Source organism: Ochotona curzoniae, unplaced genomic scaffold, assembly GCF_017591425.1.
Source record: "Ochotona curzoniae isolate NIBS_2020 unplaced genomic scaffold, NIBS_Ocur_1.0 scaffold_1037, whole genome shotgun sequence".
Taxonomy (NCBI): Eukaryota; Metazoa; Chordata; class Mammalia; order Lagomorpha; family Ochotonidae; genus Ochotona; species Ochotona curzoniae.
The window spans coordinates 32,068,698-32,089,247 of record NW_024467083.1 but is presented as its reverse complement, the minus strand read 5'-3'; the positions used below and the strand labels follow the sequence as shown (position 1 = coordinate 32,089,247).

General features: G+C 49.0%; 3 protein-coding genes across 8 annotated transcripts; all 3 read right to left on the bottom strand.

Moving 5' to 3' along the window:
- Positions 1–7: 7 nt before the first annotated feature.
- SNAPIN (SNAP associated protein) lies at positions 8–1,181 on the bottom strand. Its single transcript, XM_040998756.1, has 4 exons — positions 1,020–1,181; positions 830–876; positions 572–690; positions 8–457 (listed from the first exon to the last, which is right to left on the bottom strand). The coding sequence occupies exons 1-4, from the start codon at positions 1,160–1,162 to the stop codon at positions 356–358; spliced, it is 411 nt and encodes a 136-aa protein (XP_040854690.1). The 5' UTR covers positions 1,163–1,181; the 3' UTR covers positions 8–355.
- A 4,819-nt stretch (positions 1,182–6,000) lies between these two features.
- Positions 6,001–7,285, bottom strand: LOC121168388 (eukaryotic translation initiation factor 1A, X-chromosomal-like). Its single transcript, XM_040998451.1, has 2 exons — positions 6,844–7,285; positions 6,001–6,792 (listed from the first exon to the last, which is right to left on the bottom strand). The coding sequence occupies exons 1-2, from the start codon at positions 7,045–7,047 to the stop codon at positions 6,613–6,615; spliced, it is 384 nt and encodes a 127-aa protein (XP_040854385.1). The 5' UTR covers positions 7,048–7,285; the 3' UTR covers positions 6,001–6,612.
- A 3,682-nt stretch (positions 7,286–10,967) lies between these two features.
- Positions 10,968–19,919, bottom strand: LOC121168302 (chromatin target of PRMT1). 6 transcript variants are annotated; one of them, XM_040998251.1, is made up of 7 exons: positions 19,616–19,917; positions 18,555–18,745; positions 18,377–18,458; positions 16,903–17,056; positions 14,239–14,425; positions 13,311–13,448; positions 10,968–11,606 (listed from the first exon to the last, which is right to left on the bottom strand). In XM_040998251.1, the coding sequence occupies exons 3-7, from the start codon at positions 18,439–18,441 to the stop codon at positions 11,401–11,403; spliced, it is 750 nt and encodes a 249-aa protein (XP_040854185.1). In that variant the 5' UTR covers positions 18,442–18,458; positions 18,555–18,745; positions 19,616–19,917; the 3' UTR covers positions 10,968–11,400. The 6 variants fall into 6 exon arrangements, with proteins under 6 accessions (XP_040854185.1, XP_040854186.1, XP_040854184.1 ...); XM_040998252.1 differs by lacking the exon at positions 18,555–18,745 and having other exon boundaries at positions 14,239–14,422; XM_040998250.1 differs by lacking the exon at positions 18,555–18,745 and having other exon boundaries at positions 19,616–19,916.
- Between the last annotated feature and the right edge of the window lie 631 nt (positions 19,920–20,550).

Genomic DNA, 20,550 nt, shown 5'->3' with positions numbered 1-20,550 from the left:
CTAGTAATCCATATTAAGCATTTATTGTATTCAGTGGTTCTAGCAACACTGCTAGTGTATTCAAGCCAGTGCAAAGAGGGTGGGCAGAGGTCACCGTTGACCTTGTCTTTGCTTGCCCTCAGTGTGAGTGGGAAACCAGGCAGTTTCAGAACGTGCTGCCCCAGCTCCGGGGACCTAGGCCTGTATACAGTGAGCCTGGCTTCTGCTCCTTCCTGGAAGAAATCTGGGGGGGCCCTAAGCAGGAGGGTAAGCCTCGCGCTTAAAACAACCCACACGGCTGCCTTGTGCGGGGAGGAGCTCCCGTGCAGCCGGTGCACAGTGCTTGGCCACTCTGCAGTCCCACGTCCATCTTCAGCTATTTGCTGGGTGACCCAGAGGGGTAAACCCCAGAATCCAGCATGGCCCTCCTGCGGGCCGTCTCCTTGGCAACACTGTGGTTGAGCCTCCTCAGCCGCTCCTGTGAGACAAAGGAAGATGTGGAAGCTGGTAATGGGCTTGGTCCAGCTCGGTCTCTGACAGTTTAACCTGCTTGACAATCCCTCCTCCCAGGGCGGGTGATGTCAGGGCTTACCTGGGCATTCTGCAGGATGTTGTTGACCAGCACAACCCGACGCCGGGCGTTGAGCAGCTTCTTCACGTAGGGGTCGAGGTCCAGGGCCACCTTCTGGTCCTCGTTGATCCGACACAGTTCTGCAGGGTCAAGGAATAGCAAATGGCTCCCCTATCCTCGGGGGAGGTGAGAGGGAGAGTGGCCGGCTCGGGGACCGTCCCCGGTGTGCTGCAGGCAAGGGACAAGCAACCCAGGAAGGGGGGCGCGGGGCGCGCTCACCCGTAGCCAGGTTGTCAATTTGCTCCCGGAGTTCTACCTGGCTCTCCCTGCCAGGAGAAAGCAGTTAATGGGGCTCGCGAGAGGAACGTTCCCACACAGGCCCCACTGCTCCTGCCCCGCCCCCCACCAGCCCCCCAAAGTCACGGGGGTCCCAGCCGCAGTCTCCGCCCTACCTCGGCCTCGCCCCCACCTGACAGCGTGAACGTGAGAGTCGAGCTGCTGCACAGCCGGCCGCAGGAACTCGAGGAGTCCCTCGGCGAAGAGGTCGCGGCCCGAAGGTCCCGCCACCGGCGTCCCTGCACCAGACACCGCCGCAGAACCAGTCGCGGCCATCACGACCCGTCTCCGCGCCCGGAACCTGCCGCGAGGGCCGCCGGGAGCTGGAGGCGCCCAGGAAATGGCGTCGCCGGCCCTGGCGTGGGGATTCCTGGGAAATGGAGTCCGCGAAGGGAGGCGACCGCGCAATGGGTCCCCAGGGTGGCAGTTCTTGGCGGCCCTAGAATTGGGCGAATTTAGTTTCCAGACTTTAGGAGCCGGGATAAAGGAAAGATGCTTTGAGTTGAATACTTTTTGTTTCCTCCAAAGGCATCGATAAATACTAATTAATACCCCCAGCTGACTATGTCTTTCTCCCACGTTAACTTTTTTTTTTTTTTAAGATTATTTTTATTAGGGAGAAGGAGATACAGAAATATGTTCCCTCCGCTGGTTCACTCCCCATCGGCCCCCATGTTAACTTGATGCATAAGGCTGTTGGTATCTTATTCATCCACCAAAAGGAATGGAACTGTGTAGAGGCTCCTACATGGATGAACTGCTAAGGGAAATGAGCTGTTTGAGTTCTTTGGCTTGGTTTCCCAGAGGAGTCAAGTGCATTCAGATATGAAGTGTAGACTTAGTGTGCGTCAGGATGTAGAGGGGAGGTGGAGTTTAATGGGCCCAGGGTTTCAGTTTGCAGAGAAAGTGTGGAGGTGGGTGATGGTGCCGGCTGCATACACTGTGAAGAGACTCGGCGTCACTGAATTGTACCCTTGAGATGGTCAAGGTAGAAAAACCTTAGTTTACATAGATTTTATTATAATAGATATTTTAAAAAATTACTCAGACTGACATGGCTGGCCCCCAGTCCTGGTGGGTATTGCGGCCTAGCCTGACTGGCCTGCGCCCATTCTGACTGTCACCAGTGGGTAAAATAACCTAGCTCAGCCTGGGCCACACCCTGACCCAGCTCTCATGTAGTGCTGTGACCTAGCCTGGCCTGTCCCACACCCATTCTGGCTCTTGCGAGGACCGGCAGGTGCTAGAACCTGGCCCAGTGTGGCCCATCCTCAGACCTAGCCCACACGCATGCCAGGGGGAGCTGCAGCTTTGCCCAGCCTGGTCCATCTGCAGCCCAAGCTCTCACACTTACCGGTGGGAGCTGCGGCATAGCAGGAGTGTTCCCAGAGTTCCCATACCATGTCTATTCCCAGCTCTGGGTTTTGCGCATGTGTGGTGGGCAACTGCTTCAAACCAGCCTAACATGGTCCACCTGCAGTCTCAACACTTGTTGGCAGATGTTGCAGCCCAGCCTAGCTGTGTGTGACCATATCCTGTCCTAGCTCTTGTGCATGTCAATGTGCACTAAGGCCTGGCCCAGCCTGGCCCAGCCCTAGCCTTAGTTCCTGTGCTCCCCATGGGAGCTGTGGACTAGGAGGGGAGTTCCCCAAGTTTCCCTATCAGGCCTGCTCCCAGCCCCAGCTCCTACTAGTGTCAAGTGAACGCCTGTTAGGTGAGTTCTGAGGTCAAGCCTGGCTTGACCCATCACTGTCCCAGTCCTCCATGTAAACAGGTGCTGCAGTCCCAGAGAGGCAAGCCCACACTTCCTCTACAGAATCTGCCCCCAGATCCACACTCTGGTGGGTGCTACAGCCTAGCCTGAAACTCACAGATGGGGTACTGTGGCCTGCCCCAGCCAAGTATGCCTTCTAGCCCCAGCTTTTGTGAGCACTAGCAGGTGGCAGGTGATGTTATTTAGCCCAGCCCAGGTCTCCGATGTGTGTAGGTGCCTTGACCTGACCCAGACATTCCTTATGGTTCCCCAGGCCCTCACTGCAAACAACTCTGCTTCAGCTCCCTTGCCTACCTCTGAGTACAGTTGCCTGGTCCGTGGAGGAGCATTCCACGGAGAATGATTCTTTTCCTATAAAACATGCCCTCAGCCACTCCCACCTACAATACATTCCCTGACCCTTCCCTGGGCAGTCTGTAGCCCCATCCCCCAGCTGAGAGCTGGGGTGGCATGTCCCAGCCTGGAATTCCCTGTTTTTCCCATTTACCTTTTTTTTTTTTAAAAGATTTATTTTTATTATTTTTTTCATTGGAAAGGCGGATATACAGAAAGGAGAGACAGAGGAAGATCTTCCGTCCGATGATTCACTCCCCAAGTGAGCGCAACGGTCGATGCTATGCTGATCCGAAGCCAGGAGCCTCTTCCGGGTCTCCCACGCGAGCGCAGGGTCCCAAGGCCTTGGGCCGTCCTTGACTGCTTTCCCGGACCACAAGCAGGGAGCTGGAAGGGAAGCGGGGCTGCCGGGATAGAACCGGAGCCCATATGGGATCCCAGGCGTGCAAAGCGAGGACCTTAACCACTTGTGCCACCGCGCTGGGCCCTCCCATTTACCTTTAAACAAATAATAAGTAAGCAAGCAACCATGATGTGCACTGATACAGTTAACACAAATTTGGCATTAACCAGACTCAGGATCCCCCGTCAGCTACTGGCAAGTGTAACACTTGCCTAGATACAAGGCAACCTAGGTGGTTGCCTACAGCTGGGCTATTATCTTCAATTTCTAATGGATTTCTGAGGCTATTACACTATTGCAAGTCCAGTACCATCCACATTCAGTTCTCCACCATCTCTCGAAATATCTTACTGACTTCAACTGAAACATTTCTAGGTCAGACCCTCCACTCAAGCCATTTGAAATGTAATTTTTTTTTTTTTTTTGAAGAACTGGAAAGGCAGATTATAGAGATAGAGAAATCTTCCATCTGCTGGTTCACACCCAATCCAAAGTCAGGAGCCAGGAGCTTCTTGCAGTTTTCCCAGCTAGGTGCAGGGCTCCAAGCCTTTGGGCCATTCATCCTCCACTGCTTGCCCAGGCCACAAGCAGGGAGCTGGATGGGAAGCAGAGTAGCCAGGACTCGAACCGGCACCCATATGGGATCCTGGTAGATGCAAGGGGAGGTCTTTAGCCACTAGGCTATTGCACTGGGTCCAAAACCTCTCTTGAAAAGATTTATTTGAAAATCAGAGATACAGAGAGAGACAGAAGTCTTCAATCTGCTGGCTTACTCTCTAGATGGCCACAATGGCTAGAGCTGGGTCAAGCCAAAGCAGCTTTATTTGGGTCTCTCATGGATAGCAGGGGCCAGAACACGATTCATCTGTTGTTTTCCCCAGGCTATTAGCAAGGAATTGGATAAGAAGTGGAACAATACCCACAGAATTCACTGAGAAGCTAGTGTTTTTTTTTTTTTTAAGATTTATTTATTTTTATTGCAGTCAGATATATATATAGAGAAAGAGAGACAGAGGGGAAGATCTTCCGTCTGATGACTCACTCCCCAAGTGATCACAACAGCTGGAGCTGCAGTGATCTGAAGCCAGTAGCCAGGAACTTCCTCCAGGTCTCCCACACAGGTGCAGGGTCCCAAGGCTTTGGGCCGTCCTTGACTGCTTTCCCAGGCCAACAGCAGGGAGCTGGATGGGAAGCAGGGCTGCCAGGATTAGAACTGGTGTCCATATGGGATCCTAGTATGTTCAAGAGGAGGACTTCAGCCACTAGGCTACTGCACTGGGTCCTCCGCTGAATTTTTAACTTGCTTTATTGCTTCCTTCAGTTTCAGTAATTCAGCTTAATTTTGTTTCATTGTTGCTATTTCCTGCGTGATGAATTCTTTAAATGCTCTTTTCCAGGAGAGTCTTCAGTAATATTCATTGTGCCTCTCTCTTTTGCTCTTGGTCATTGTACTTCTGGTTAGCAGATTCTTCTCCTTGGGGCAGGTTTCTAAGCTGTATCACCCACAGATCTACAGTTCAATTTTCCATATTGTGGTTGGTACACGATTCTTTGTTCGTAGTTACTTGTGCCAGTCCCTCCAGCGAGTTCCAGGTCTGGGCTCTCATGACTTCCACCACGGTCTCTGTAGCCCCAGCTCCTGGCTCAGCACCCTCCACCTCCTGTGATCCCGTGCTGTTGTTGCACTGTTGTCTGTACGTTTCTCCCACTTCCGGTTTGTGCAGTTTCCAGGAATAGGGAGACACCAAAAGTCCCAAGTAGCTAGGTTTTTGGTGGTGCTGATCTTGCTGGAACACGCTGGCTGTTAGATCTGAGGGCCATATGGACCTATTTTGAGTCCTAAGATGCCAAAGTCAGTATTATTTTTGATGGGGGACCAGTGAAATGCAATGAGCTCAGTGAGCTTGCTCCCAGAATAGGACATCTGCAGCTCACTGTCGTCCCTGCAGTCTCAAAGCCTTTGCCACACTGTGCAAAATAGCACCTGATGTGCCACTGCTGGAATTCTTTATCTGCTGGCTGTTAGTTCCCGGACCTATTTTGGATGGAATCTAGGATGCCACATCATTGGAATTCACTGAGCCAGAAATGAGTTCGCTCCCAGCTCAGTGCATATACACTCCTGTCCCAAAGCTTTTTCTTCCATACACAAGATGGTGCCTGATTCAGCTCTACTGGGAGTTTGAGCTTTGAAATGTATGCTATTTCCGCATCACCTTTTTGGGATCTGCTGCTCTGTCTCTGCTCCTGGTCAAATCAAACAAACCAGCAGGACGGGCAGTTCTTTGTCTGGGTTCACCTCCTGCGCTCCCGGTGAACTCCCTTTCCCACCTGGCTGCTGGTGGAGTTCTGGCCGCTGGTGCAGCTCAGATAGCGGCTGGCTGAATGCTGCTGGGATGTCTGGTCACTGCAGCACCACACCGTTGCGTCCACCGCTTTCCTGTGTCCATCAGTTTCCAGGTGCCCCTCTGTTGTCGGCATGTCCTCTCCTATTTCCTGGAATGTGCCCTCTCTGCTTCACCCCGGTTAATATTTCTCCATCTATGTAAACGTGTCCTCACCCTATTCCACCATCTTGATTCTCACAGTCTTTCTTTTAAAAAGAGATCCAAAGAATGGTGTCTGGTAATGGCTTCACATGGCGAGAACCTGTGCAGCAGGCCTCTTTATGCCTGGCCAGTTCAACGGACAGAGATCAGGCTGACGCCTTTTGGTGCTTTGATGAAGCAACTGCAGGTGTAGCAGTGTGCACACATGCTGGGGAAGTTCGGGCAGAATGTCAGGAGGCCTGGAGTTGAGCTTTCTCCTCAGCTGCTGCTGTGAGAAGGCTTCCAGCCCCTGTGAGCACATTTTCACAACTGCTGCTTGACACAAAGCTGTGAGGGACTGAGGCGTGGTCCTGGCCTTGGCAATACCGAGGTGACCAGAGGCTTCTCTTCCCACTTGCTTATTCAAATCTGGCTTTTACTCTCAAATTCAACTCTCTCTCTTTCTCCATTATATTCAAAGAACAAGGTGGGCTTAACATACCACTTAAGATTATTGAGCATTACGCAGTTTTCAAAACAACAAACACCTTAAAAATAATAAATCAGTCTGCCTTGACAAATTGCAATCATGCTAATGAAATTCGAATCCTCTTTTAAGGGTCGTGGCCAAAATCCAAACTGTGGGACAACCTTCAGAAAAACTGGAATGTAAAATGTTGAGTTCTACTTAGATATCATCAATATCTTCATCATCATCTCCAATGTCATCAAACTGGATCTCATCATCATCTCCTGGACCAAATGTATCCGTTTCATTGATCTTCGCGTGCTCTGGAAGCTCGCCGTATGCTTTCAGACTTCTAGCTTCATCCGCATTGTACTTTAAAATTACATCAGCCTTATTGTCCTGATAGTCTCGGAGGCCAATCAGTATAATGTCTGAGGTATTTATCCAAACCTTCTTCCTCAATTTCCCTCTGATGTGACACAACCTCTTTACCCCATCAAAACACATTGCTTCTAACCGTCCATTCCCCAACATTTTGATTACTTGAGCATACTCCTGTCCATCTTCTTTGAATACCAGTTCTCTTTTTTCAGATTCATTTTCATTCTTACCTCTGCGCCTATTTTTACCTCCTTTTCCTTTATTCTTCGGCATGGCGGTGACGATGACCTCGAGGCGGTTCGGATTGCTGTGCTGGTGGGTGGACGAGGTGCCCGGAGCGTGCGGGACGAGGTGCCGGGAGCGTGTGGACGCGGTGCCCGGGAACGTGCGGAACGAGGTGCTCGGAGGGTGCGGGACGAGGTGGCCGGAGCGTGCGGAGCCGGGTGCCCGGGAGCGTGCGGGACGAGGTGGCCGGAGCGTGCGGGACGAGGTGCCGGGAGCGTGTGAACGCGGTATCCCGGAGCGTGCGGCGCCGGGTTCCGGGAGCGCGAGGACGACTCTCAGAAGGACCGCCGGCGCCCACGCTCGGCAGCCGCTAATGGCGTCGCGGATGCCGCGTAGCTTCGTCCCGCCTCCGGAAGCCCCCCTCCGGAAGCCCGCCTCCGGAAGCCCCCCTCCGGAAGCCCGCCTCCAGAAGCCCGCCTCCGGAAGCCCGCCTCCGGAAGCCCGCCTCCCGCCGCCGCCCAATTCAACTCTTAATTCACCTTCCCCTCCCCCTCCCGCAAATCTTTCCCTGTCTGATGAATGAGTTTATCCTGAGCTGGAATCAGTCTCCCACTGAAGGATAAATGAGTGCTTCTTAGCCTAAGTGGACAATCAAGAGAACCCTTAACAATAACAAAAAAGAGGACTCTTTACAGTCCCAGCCTGGCCGGCCTGTGTAATACACTGAGGACCAGGGCTGGGGGTTGGTGGCGTCTTGTTTCCACTGTCATCATCCTACTGTCCTTGTCCACCGAACACACGGTCAAGGCCCCCAACATCGCCTCCTGGGTCACTAGCCCAAGTTGCACAGGTGGGACAGCGACCAAAACAAGAGCAGGAACTTCCAGCCCTTCTCCTGCATCGCCCTTGTGGTCAGCAAGCCTGGGCAAGTCTGGTGGCTCTGCCGAGATGAAGGAAGGCCACTGGAGGGCTCCTCAGAGACTACAGGTTGGTCTGGAAAAGGTCCACGGCCAAAAACCAGGAGATACTCTACTGTGATTCGTGCAGGGAATGCGAGGCGGGGAGTGCTCCGTCTCCAGAACCTCGGAAAATGGAGCTTAGGCGCCCTTGCCACTCCCAGATTCCTTAAAAATTCCACGGGCAGGGCCCCAGCAAGGTGGCTGAGCGACTAAAGTCCTCGCCTTGAACGCACCGAGATCCCATATGGGTGCCGGTTCTAATCCTGGCAGCTCCTCTCTTCCCATCCAGCTCCCTGCTTGTGGCCTGGGAAAGCAGCCCAAAGCTTTGGGACCCTGCACCCGCGTGGGAGACCCGGAAGAAGTTCCTGGCTCCTGGCTTCGGATCGGCATAGCATGGGCCGTTGCGCTCACTTGGGGAGTGAATCATGGGACGGAAGATCTTCCTCTCTGTCTCTCCTCTCTGTATATCTGACTTTCAAATAAATAAAATCTTTTTTTAAAAAGATTTATTTTTATTATTTTTTTGTTGGAAAGGCTTTCCTCGACTGCTTTCCCAGGCCACAGGCAGGGAGCTGGAAAGGAAGCGGGGCTGCCGGGATTAGAACAGGCGCCCATATGGGATCCCGGGCGTGCAAGGCGAGGACCTTAACCACTGCGCCACTGTGCCGGGCCCCCAAATAAATAAAATCTTAAAAAAAAAAATTCCATGGGCAGCGATAATAGTTGACTTCACAGAAGAGGCGGTCAGGTCAGGCCCACTCCCAAGGCTCCAGTCCTGTACTGGTCCCTTGACTATTTTCGGGCCTTCGCCACTCACAGTAGAGCCTGGGTCGGACAGGTTAAGGTGCTGCTACCATCGGGGCTAAGGAGAGATGAAATGGTTGTTCTGCAGCCTCAGAGAATGGGGAGCCATGCCTGCATTGTGCATGTGCTGTTCAAAGGCCTTCAGTGTTGGGGGAGGAGGCACTGGTACAGCACTGAAGACACGACTTGGGAAGCCTGCTTCATTTCTCAGCTTCTGGTTCACATACACTGGGAGGCAGTGATAATGGCTCAGTTACTTGTGTCACCCATATGGGACACCAGGTCACGTTCCTGGCCTATGCATTTGGAGGGGTGACAGCCAATATGAAGCACCTTTCAAGTAAGTAAAAATGCTGTGGGTCTGGTGATATAGCCTAGCGGCTAAAGCCTTCATCTTGCATGCGCTGTGATTTCATATGGGAGCTGGTTTCTATCTCGGGTGCTCTACTTCCCATCCAGCACTCTGCTTGTGGCCTGGGAAAGCAGTGGAGGATGGCCCAAAGCTTAGGAGACCTAGCACCCTTGTGGGAAACTCAGAAAGCTTGTGGCTCCTGGCTTCGGATTGGGTCTGTTCTGTTGGGGCCTTTTGAGGGGTGAAGCAGCAGAGGGAAGATCTATTTCTCCTCTCTGTAAATTTGACTCCCCCCCTCCCCAATACACAATATCCTTTTGTCACCATTTAAAGTCCAAGTTCTTTAACAGACCAGTGGAAATCTGAACAATCTTGGCTGTCTACTGCCATGGAGACCTTGGACATTCCCTCAAGCGTTTTTTAACCATTCACCTATTGTTGCTCTTTGCTTACAACTTTTTAAAAATATTTTTTGAGGAAAAAAAAACCTTCCATCAACTCTCCAAATGGTTGTAAACGCCAGAGATGAGTGGATCTGAACCCAGGAGTCTCCTCCAGGTCTTCCATGCTGGTATAGGGTCCCAAGGCTTTAGGCCATCCTCCACTACTGACCGTCCAGGCCACAAGCAGGGAGCTGGATAAAGTGCAGCAACCAGAACATACACTGGTGCCCCCTTGGGATCCCAGCACTGCAGTGAACACACTGTGCTGTGCCACCATAGCAGCCCCATTAAAAATTTTTTTTATTGGAAAGGCAGATTTACAGAGAGGGAGAGACAGAGAAAGATCTTCCACCCACTGGTTCACTCCCCAAGTAGCCTCAATGGCCAGAGCTGAGCTGGTCTGAAACCAGAAGGCAGGAGCTTCTTATGGGTGTCCCTCACAGATGCAGGGTCCCAAAGTTTTGGGCCACCCTCTACTGTTTTCCCAGGCCACAAGCAGGGATCTGGATGGGAATTGGGGTTGGATTAGAACTGGCGCCCTTATGGGATCCTGGTGTGCAGGGCCCATGAAGTTTATCCACTTGAAAGACAGTGACAGATCTTTAACTATTTACTACCCAAGGTTGAAACTGTGTGGGGCAGTAGCCAGAGCCCAATTCTTCACCCTAATCTCCTTCCACCCCACCCATCATTCCCCTTAACCTTCACTCCCAAGACCCAGCCCCTTACTCTTATCTGTGCTCCTACACCCTTCTTATTCTAGCCAGCCAGGATGCTAACAGCTGTCACGGGCCACAGGAGGTTCTAAGGACTGACAGATGGAGATGAATCAACTCTTCCCCAAGATGGGAAGGTAGAGAACGACGCCTCGCTCAGTGCTCCCTCCTTTAGTGAGACACTGTCTTTGGATATTCCCTGGCTCCTAGTTCTTGCTGGAGTAGGGGATGTGGTAGCAGTAGTGGCTGGGTGGGGGTCAGGAGGTCCTTGTGCTTCAATATTGGGGGTTCAGCTCTACGTAGCCACTCTCCAACTCCTGGGTGCTCCATGTCACACAGGAGCAAAGTTTAGGTTTGACTATAACTTCCTTCCTGTTCCCCAATATACACACCTCTCAAGGGTTTAGGATGCCAGGTAGCCCAAAAGCAACCCTCTTGATTCAAGATGATCAGGTTATTTTCCCTTATATAGCTCAGGCTAAAAGGGAACCAGCACCACAGCCTAAGGACCACAATGTTGACCCCCCTATGTGGCTATCAATGCACATAGTAGCAACTTCGATCAAATCTGAGCTGCTACCACATGCAATCTGATTTTTGGTCTTTGGCCATGTCAAATGTTCCCAATTTACTACATCGCACCATGAACACACACTTTTGGGCTCCAGATTTTCTAAACACTTACAAGAGGCTATTAAAGATGTAGAACAACTTTATCTCAGAAACCTAGGCATTAGGGAGGAACACTGGCTCTTCTAGGACCTTTTTTGTGAAGGAACAGAGATGAACAGACGAACGAAGATAATCAGAGTACGTAACAGGTGAAGGGAGGCAGAGGTGGGAAGAGGGGGTATCCTAGCCATAAGGCCAACACATTCATGTTCAAAGTCTGGGGGGGAGGGGAGGGCAAAGCCCAGCCAAATCAAAGGGAAAAAGGTTTTTATACAACACAGTATCAAAAAGGAAAAGGAACACACTAAATCCACAACTGGTGGCAGCTAAGTCCACAGCCTGTTATGATGATAGGTCCTTCCAGCATCAATCAGGTTTCATTTCAACTGTTATCTCAAGATTATTTACAAACGTGGTGACTTATTAAGAGTCTCCCAAGGTCGGTGGGGCAGGCTTCAATCGTTGGTCTCGGGGTCTGTCTGCGCCATGTAGGCATCCAACTCGGCATCCAGGTGTCCTTTAGTTTTTGACATGTATGCATCCAGTTGGTTGTCCAGCTGCTCCTTCGTCAGCACAGGGCGAGTAAGGGCACCTCTCCCTCGGCCACGGCCTCTGCCTCTGCCGCCAAAGCCCCCTCTTCCCCGACCTATCATACCCCGACCTGGTGAAGCAAAAAAAAAAAAAAAAAGAAAGAAGCAAGTTACACATAGGCACATAGGCTTAATGGATGCTATAGTAAATGCCCCCAAGACCAGGGGGGCCTAGCTGAGTAAAGCTGAAGGGCAGGGTAAAGGAGAAATCTGGAAAAACGAACACAGTGGATAGAAAGCAACACATGGAAAGCACACATAATGAATTCCTATTACATGTGCAACTCTAAATGGCATTTAAAATGTTATTCTAGCAACAAAGGGCAAATAATTGCCAATTGTAATAATTAAAAATCCTTAATCTTTCCTAAGACAAAGCTATCACATAAAGTTTGAGACTCCTCTACTACTTGATAATTGAAATATATTTTAGGTAACCCCATAGAGTAAGATAGAGAGGAAGTGAAAGGGCACAGAATCAGGAGTGTGAAGGTAGTTTTACTGAAGCTTTACTGGATACCCTTCTGGAAAGTTACCTCATCTCTACACTTAATCCACCAAACTGATCCCACGTGTCAGATGGGGAGCTCTCCTGACACAGGAGTAATGTTGGGAGATGGGAAAAACATTTGAGCAGTCCCAGCCACTTCCACCTCTGACTCCAGTCACCCTAGGGCAATTCTGGTTATCTGAGAGGTAGTTTCAATGCACTTAACAAAGCACAACCTTTTATTTTAATTTTTTTTGAAAAGCTACTTTTGTCTCTGCCATCCCTGTGATGTCTCTCTCAGAAACCAAATCAAGATAATTTGGCAAACATGGTATTTCATCCTGAAACTCAAGCTAGCTGGCAGTTCACTTAATAAACCAAGTAGCACATAATAGGAGAGAAGAAAATGAGCCCTGGTTATCAGATTTCCTTTCCTAAGCTAACATTCCTTGGCAGCTTCATGGGCATGAGCTGTGGAAGGTCCACTACACACCTTGAAGGGACCAAAGAGATATAAACAAGAAATCTGCAAGAACAGGTCTCCTCTTCCAAAAGGTGCTGTTGGAAGCCTCATGCTAGGTGACAAAGCTCCCACAGATTTGGCAGCGACACTACCATCACATTAAATTTTTTCCAATCTAGGTCATAGAGTCACAAAATGAGTATCACCAAGTTTTCTCAAAGGTGTAATCATCAAGGGTCAGTTAAGTTTCTGACAAGGATATCATCTTACTGTTTCCCCGATTAGAGTCAGCCTGAGTTTCTCACAGGCATACTGAACTTACTTGCCTTCAGAGACAAGGCCTAGCTCCAAGTCTCACTACTCTAACTCTGGCTTTGTTCTCACACATCTCCCTGCTCCTTACTCTTACTGGATTCAATCAGGATTTGGGGGCTACGGGGACCAACTGTGTGGTAATGATTCAGCAGAGACAGAAAGGTAAGACCCCAGCTGCAAGAGCCTGGAACACTATATAAAATCTGGCTAGCATGCACCTGACTGGTTTTCTGGAAAAAAACAAAAACAAAACAAAACAAAACAAAACAAAACAAAACAAAACAAAAAAAAAAAAAAGAAAAAAAAAAAAGAAAAAAAGGGGGGAGAAAAGACAGACTTTTGCACTATTAGCATGTGAATTATAAAAATAAGCCAGTTTTCAAAAAACAAAACAAGACAAACATACAAGCCTGCCCTATGACTTGAAGCTGTGCAGAAAGGTGGCTCTGAGTTTTGAAGGGAGGAAAATAAAAGGGAGCTACTCTCTGAAGTCGGTAGCTGACTAACCTCTACCACCGATTCCGCCACGACCCATAGCTCCACGCCCTAGGCCCCCTCTCCCAGGACCTCCACGACCTCGAACACCACCTCTTCTTAAGCCCATTCGGGGAGCTACGGCTCGTCCACCTCGGAGCAGGTTTTGACCTTGGAGAGGAGGCACACAATGTATATGCAGGTAAATCCAAGAGAAACAAAGTAGACTCTAACCAAAGGTAGGCAGTGAGGGTTAAATGAAGAGTAACTGAGTTAATTTTAAGGCTGGGTGGGGCAAACTACACACTGCAAGCAGATTAAGCTGTTCTTTAATCAATTCAACAAATCTAACCACAGTCCATTTTTGGAAGAAGCTGGGAGTTAGTAAGTACATACATTTGCTATTTACTGAATAATTAGACACCTAGCTTTACAGATTTAAAGTAAAATAAATGCTATGGTTCCTGCTCTCAACACATTCTTGTAGGATTAAAATAAGAACTACACAGGGACGCTATAATAGTGCCCAAAACATAAGATGTAAGGTAAGTGCTATGGGTCAATTTGTCCTCTCCTTTAGATATAGCAGAATTTCACTAGTATCAGGAACAGAGATGGGTAAGATACAGGTCAAAAGACCTGTACGAATTTTACATCTAAATCATTTGTAGAACTTCAATGTGCTTTGATTCAAGCAGCAGCAGGGTGTTTTAAAATGGAATGGAGATGACATGAATTACCTGTTGTTACGCAGGTCATAGCCTCTCACCATTGCACATTATCAGAAAAGGAATGGTATCGATAAAAGACATGCAGCACTATTAAAAATATGCGATTTCAAAAGTTATTATATTAATACAAAATTCAAGCTTAAAAGATGTTAAACAAATGGGTCCATAAGCAGCCCAAGAAAAAGGGGAAAGGAGCAGGGCCCAACAATGATCAGGCACATGGTACTGACCTCGGAGCGACATCCCGCCCCTAAGAAGGGTTCTGGTGGCACGTCCCCCACGTAGTCCTCCTCTGGGCAAGCCTCTCTGAATTATGGGCAGGCCTCGTCCTCCGATTGCTCCCCTGGCCAGGGCCCCTATGGGTCGGCCTAACCGTGCCTGGATGTTACTCTTACCCAGGCGCTGCTTTAAGCTCTTCTGGAAGAAAAGGTGTTAAGGGATTGAGATCAAAAAAGCAATCCAGTGGGATTCGACAATTCAAAGTGCAGAGAAAAAGCAAGTGAGGTGTTTGGTGTGGAAGGGTAGAAACCTGCTGTGGGTGTTATAAGGATCCCAAACCAAAGCGAGCCTTTGCCTCAGAGAACATGGGATAAAAGCAGAATTCTGATCCAGAGCAGCAACTCTCAGAAGCTGTGGATGTTCCCATGAAATTAGCATCACCATCAACTGCCTCACTAGCTTGGCCACAGAAGTCATCCAATGCCAGTAGGAACTGAGGCTGCAGTAAGGACACTCCACACAGCTCAGTCCTGGATTCTGTTCACAGGTTGACAATGACATGACTTAATTCATACCTGCCCAAGCTCTACCACTGTCTTCAAAGGCTTACTCAAACACCACACAAGTTGATCACACTCTGGGCAAAATGTAAATTACAAGTTCATTTGCGTTGTGACTTAAGAACACGATTGATCTCTCAGAGAGGCCAGTGTGCTCCATTTTTCCTCTGATTATCTATCTCCAGACGATCCACTTTTTACCTTAAGATGCAAATAAACACAAAAAGTCAAACTTCCTTCCATCTCTTCAAGTTGTAATTTCAAGTCTACACTTGAAACAGCTCTCATACTCTGGTATAATATCCTTCTAAAAAAATGAATGTGGCTCATAAGCAAAAAAAACTCAGGGCCACAGGAGGATGTGGACAAAATTAGTTATTTTCAATAATCTATTTTTCAAAATGAAAACACTGAAGACCAATCTCAGAAAAATTCCTGCAAGGAAGGGAGGACAGGATAGGCTTGAACACAACTAAGAGCTGAGTCCTAGAAAGCCTGTTTTTCTGTTAAGTCATCAGTTACTATGAATGAAAAGTTCTAACAGGTAACTAACCAATGATTTTTACCCCCCTGCAATCATTTCCCTCAAATGTATGTTCTAAGGCATGATAAGCAAATTGCTTCTGGTCAGAGAAAGTTCTACAATATGCACCAGCACACACACAGGTGTAACCACCCCTAACGGACTGTCCTTGGCTCCCCTGATAAGCATGTGATTCTGAGGCCAGGACCACATTCCCCAAGGCCCTCCTGTAGCCTACCCAAAGGACCTCCATTCTCCCAAGGTCTCAGTGCTGAGCTGCTCTCCATAGTGACCAACAATACTAACACTGATGGGAACCTTAAGGAAGTCAACTGTACCAGTTTCCACTCTGAAGTCGTGCTTTGCAAGGTAACCACTTGCCACATTGGTTATTTAAACTAAGTATCAATAAAACTTTGAAAACGTAAGATCATTTGTACTAGTTACATTTAAATTCTTAATAGCTACACGTAGATAATGGCCACCACACTGGACAGAAGTTACAGAATGTTTCATCATTGTAGTTATGTTCTGCCGGACAGTGCCACACCAGAAGCTACTTCTGCATATGGGGACCTCAAGTCTCTTGCTGAAAGGCCCTTTGGAATGATGCCTCAGAGACCTCTCCGGCAACTTCTACATACTTTTGGAAAACAGCGGTGCCTTCTGCTGCTCTCCTGAGCCAAGGACAAATCTGATCACTCCCAAGGCTTAAGGCAGCTGAAGCAGAAAGCCTCGTTTATTTTTGGTCAGCAAGCCCAACGATTCAGGGTGGGGGTGGAAGGGTGTTATATTTAACTGCTGAATTTATGCACAGCCATGCAGTGCAACCAGTGTTAAGTCCTTACAGTTGCATGGCATCGCCCTCTGGACGCCCAGCCACAGCTCGGACATATCCTTCCACGGCCACTGTCCGGACTGGCATATAAAGTCTATGAACAATAAAGAGCAGGCTTTATTTTCAGAACTGAAAAGGATTATCTTTACTGGACATTTTTTTTCTTTCTTTTCCCCTTGTTTAAAGAGTTTCCCTAACATTTTTAAGTACTTCTTCCCATCCCCCATTTATTCCAAGTTTGAAAAAGAACCCATCAATAAGGTACTTAGTGTTTTAACTCTACTTCAACTAATAAAAATTTCAGGTGCTGTGGAAATGAGGGTCATTCACCTCTCTTGGCACTAAAAGCCTTTGACTAGGGCACTAGGGCCCTGCGTGAGGAGTGGGGGGGGGAGAATTATTTCTCTAGCTTGTACATCATTTAGAGGTAAAGGATGTTTTGAAGATTATCTGAAATGAACTGTCTTCATGGAAAATCTACTTGAATGATAAAGGACCAGAAACAAGAGAGATTAATGTTCAATGATAACACAAATGGGTCAAACAGATGGCAAACTCCCTAAAAAACAAAGACAATAAAGGAAAAGTTGCTTATCAGTACCTGCCAGCATTGGAATTCTCTACACTTCTTTCAGAGAAGTTCCAGCTTTTGCCCTGAGCCACCTTGCCATCATCCATCAGGTTGTGACAGCCTCAGTGGACTGCCTGACTCAGATCACAGCTGCTTCCGGAGCGCCAAGATCCATGCTCTCACCTGCTTAAGTTTTAATGCTGCCTGGACAGAGGGTCTATTCTCCATCTGCTGGGCCAGTCTTCTGTTTCTGGCACTGGCTAGCTGCTGTTGTTGCTGCATCGAAGCCCGAATATTCACTGGCATCGGCTGTTTGTTCTTCAGCATATTAGTAAAGCTTCAAGGTCGAACAAAATGGATGTTTAAATAAAAGCTTTATTACAAAACATTTATTGGCATTGTCATGGCTTGCTAGACCAGGAGCTCCAGATCCCACGAACTTTTAAGTAAAGTGGTACACTTAGATCAAGGCTGAAGTGGGTTAAAGACTCCTCTGTTTTTACAGACTTGCAAGAATCAGAAACTCAAGAAATGCAGTCAGGTGCAGCACATTCAAATCAAAGTGATAACAAGGGCTCAGGTAACAAACGGCTCTGAGAGAGAGGTGGAAGGTATGAGAAACACGCAATAAGCAGATATGACAAGAAGCAGGAGATGAGATTTCAAAGACAAAGAAAGCTTAAACCTTGGAGGATCTGAGGTTCTTTGGAAAGAAATTTGAGGACTAAGTCACCTTCAAAGCCCATGACAGTATCACAGTTATACTGAAGATGCATTACAGGAATGTGTCAATGTTTAAACGTTACTTAGTAACATGCGAACGAACATAGGTTAGTACATTGTATCTGAAGACAGAGCACACAGGCTTCACAACAGCCAATAGACATTATAATCTTCCAATGCTTTAACATCAGCTTATTGTTCAGAGGTATTCAATTTTAAATAATTTATATAATAAATTAATAATAATTCCTTTGTCTCAAATGATCACTTTTTGTAACTCCACATGGCCGTTTTGGGGAAAGATTAAATTAATCATTTAAGGGCCTGTGATGACACTTCTTGATTACTCTTGTTAATGGTTAAGTTTAATGAAATGCAAGAGAAGAACACTTAACGGTAAAAGAATCCAAAGCAAAAACAAACCAAAAGCAGAATGGGAAGAAAGTGAAATGGAGCAAAGCAAGTGCCTCTTACAAGGCCCAAGAATGACATTCGAGGGCCTTTGGACATAGTTGCAGCTTGCTGCCTGCCTCTTACAGGCCAGACACAACCCTGCTGGCCTTGGACTGGGCAGCAAGCCTACTGCAGCCAGGGCCCCATGCTCCCATGCTGCACAACCCCTGTATCAACGTAAAACAAAACAAAATGAAACAAAAAAAAAAACTTGAAGAAAAGGGAGAGTGTGAGGAGTCTTTTTAAAATACATCCCACTGGATAAATATTTCAGACAGCATATAATAAAAATCTACTGATAAGGGGTTTTGAAACAACCGCCCAATTCAGTTTGTGCACCACGTAAGATGTAACTAAGAACAGAGGTCTGTAGCCTTCTGTTGGTATTTAGCTTACAACTGGTTTTTGTGCATTGGACCCCAGGGCCAGTTTAAGGAAGGTTTTCTTAGGAAGGAGCTGAAGTTGCTGTTGGCTGCCTCACCGCTCATTAAGAGACATCTTGGTGGTGCTCTTTAGCACAACTTTCGGCGCTGACTGTGCAGCCATCTTCAAATCCCGAGAATCTACAGAAAAAGACAACAAAACGAACAAGTCAGGACAACTGCCACCTTCCAAGAACGCAGGACAACCCCCCCCCCATGCAAAAGTCTGTCACTAACCACTGAGGACCACAGGGAGGTACTTCAAGGCTCATGGAAAACAACGGAATCAAAAGGCAGCCTTGCTTAAGTGTGAAAGGATCTTCAAAAAGTTCATGGAGGAGCAGGCACAATGGCGCAGCGGGCTAAGCTACTCTACTGCTCATCAAGCTCCCTGAAGATGATGGCTGAAGTACTTGAGTTCCCAGCACCTAGGGTGGAGAACCAGATGGAGATCCTGGTTAATGGTTCCAGCCTGGGCTGTTGAGACTCAGGAAAATAAATCAGAAGTTGGAAGATCTCTCTTTCAAGTAAATAAGTACATGTAAAAAAAAAAGGTTTATATAGAATTGTACACTACTAAAGACTGCATGGATTGCGAAAACTCTTTGGCACTAAAGTATCTTTCAATTTCCAATTCTCCATGAATTTTGAAGGAAAAAAAAAAAGTATTCTAATCTCAAAACTCATTTCACGTACAGAGAAGTCTGTTTGAAAGTTAACCCCAAACTATGAAAGCTTACAGGCCAGCAGACATGGAGTAGTACGTGCTGAATGTTCCAAAATGGCAGAAACAGGAGGTGCAAAGGGGATCTGGCTTTTTAAAAATTTTTTATCTAGGGCAGCCCTTCTCAGTCCCGGCTGCCCATCTCTCTGCACAGGGAACTTTCAAGAAACACAGAGATGCCTGGGTAGCATCAACCGAGAGGCAGGAGGCGCCGCCACCCAGGTGCTGCCAAGGCGCAGCCGAGCGCTGACAACCACCAGGCATGCCTCGTTTCCAATCCCCAAGGAGGGAAGAGGGACTGGGGAGGAAGAACCTTGAACGGTTTCCTGAACGGGCCTCCATCGGGGACTGAGCTCTACAAAACTTCACCCTGAAGACGCCATTGTCTCCAACCAACGTACCCCCAGCTCCCCAGGCCTGCCAAGAACCTCAACTTGGCTCAACTCGTCCAACCGTGTTGTCTTCTCCTCCCAAAACTCAACCCGGTCCCTCCCCTGCCTCGGCGAGCCCCGCCTCCTCCCCGGGGCCTCCGCATCCCCCCCGGCCCCTGCCGCGCTCCAACGCAGACACGCACCGAAAGAAACGGACGCCAGGGCTCCTCTCGGGGCTGCCACCGCGGCTGCTGGGCAGGCGGGCCGGGGACCCGCGGCTCAGGGGGAGAACGGCGCAGGGGCTCCGAGCCGCTAGCTGGGCGGTTGGGTCAGATGGCGTGAAGCAGCAGACTGCGGAGCTAGTCCCTGGCTGCTGGCTGGCTGTTCAGTTGGCCGACTTAGGTTTCTCGCCCGGCCTGCCCTTTCCGGCCTTGCGGTGCGGCCTCCACAGCTGCAGCCGCCAACTCCTGCTCGCTCTCCAAAACAAAATGGCCGCCGCGCCCAGTGCGGCATGGGACCGGCTAAAATGGCGCCGACGCCATTACGTCAGCCGTCCGACTCGCGCACTGGTGATGGTGGTGAGGGCACGAGGGCGGGAAATATTTGTCGTACGCCTGCGCGGAGCTCGGGGGCGGAGCTCTGTGGAGAGGGCGGGGCTTTGGACGAGGGCCTTAGTGGCTCCGCCCACAGAGGGCGTGACAGAGGTTTCGCCAAGTGACGGGCCTGTCGGTGCGCGCGCGGCGGAGAGTGGTGTTTAATCTGTTCTTCAGGCCTTTGCTACCCACCCCCTCAGCTAAGGCGTCGAGTTTCAAAAATCTCCAAATGAAACTCGGTCTCTGCCAGTGCTGGGTCCGAGTGCTGGGCACTGGCCTCTTTCCTCCAACCCCGCATGCTGTTGTGCTCATGAACTGCAAAGGCCTGGAGGCCTGTGCTGGGGGCACAGCCCCTTGCAGTCTGCGCCAATCCCCCGTTCATTGCCCATCTCTGTTTTTCTCTCTCACTTCCCCCAAGGTGGCCTGTTTTTCCGTCCTTTGCTCAGGTCCCTGAGGTGTGAATATAGTAGCACCACCCTACAAAGGGCTTTTTTTTTTCCCTTATGACCGGGCACACAGTTGGGCACTCAGACTTTGGAGGAATG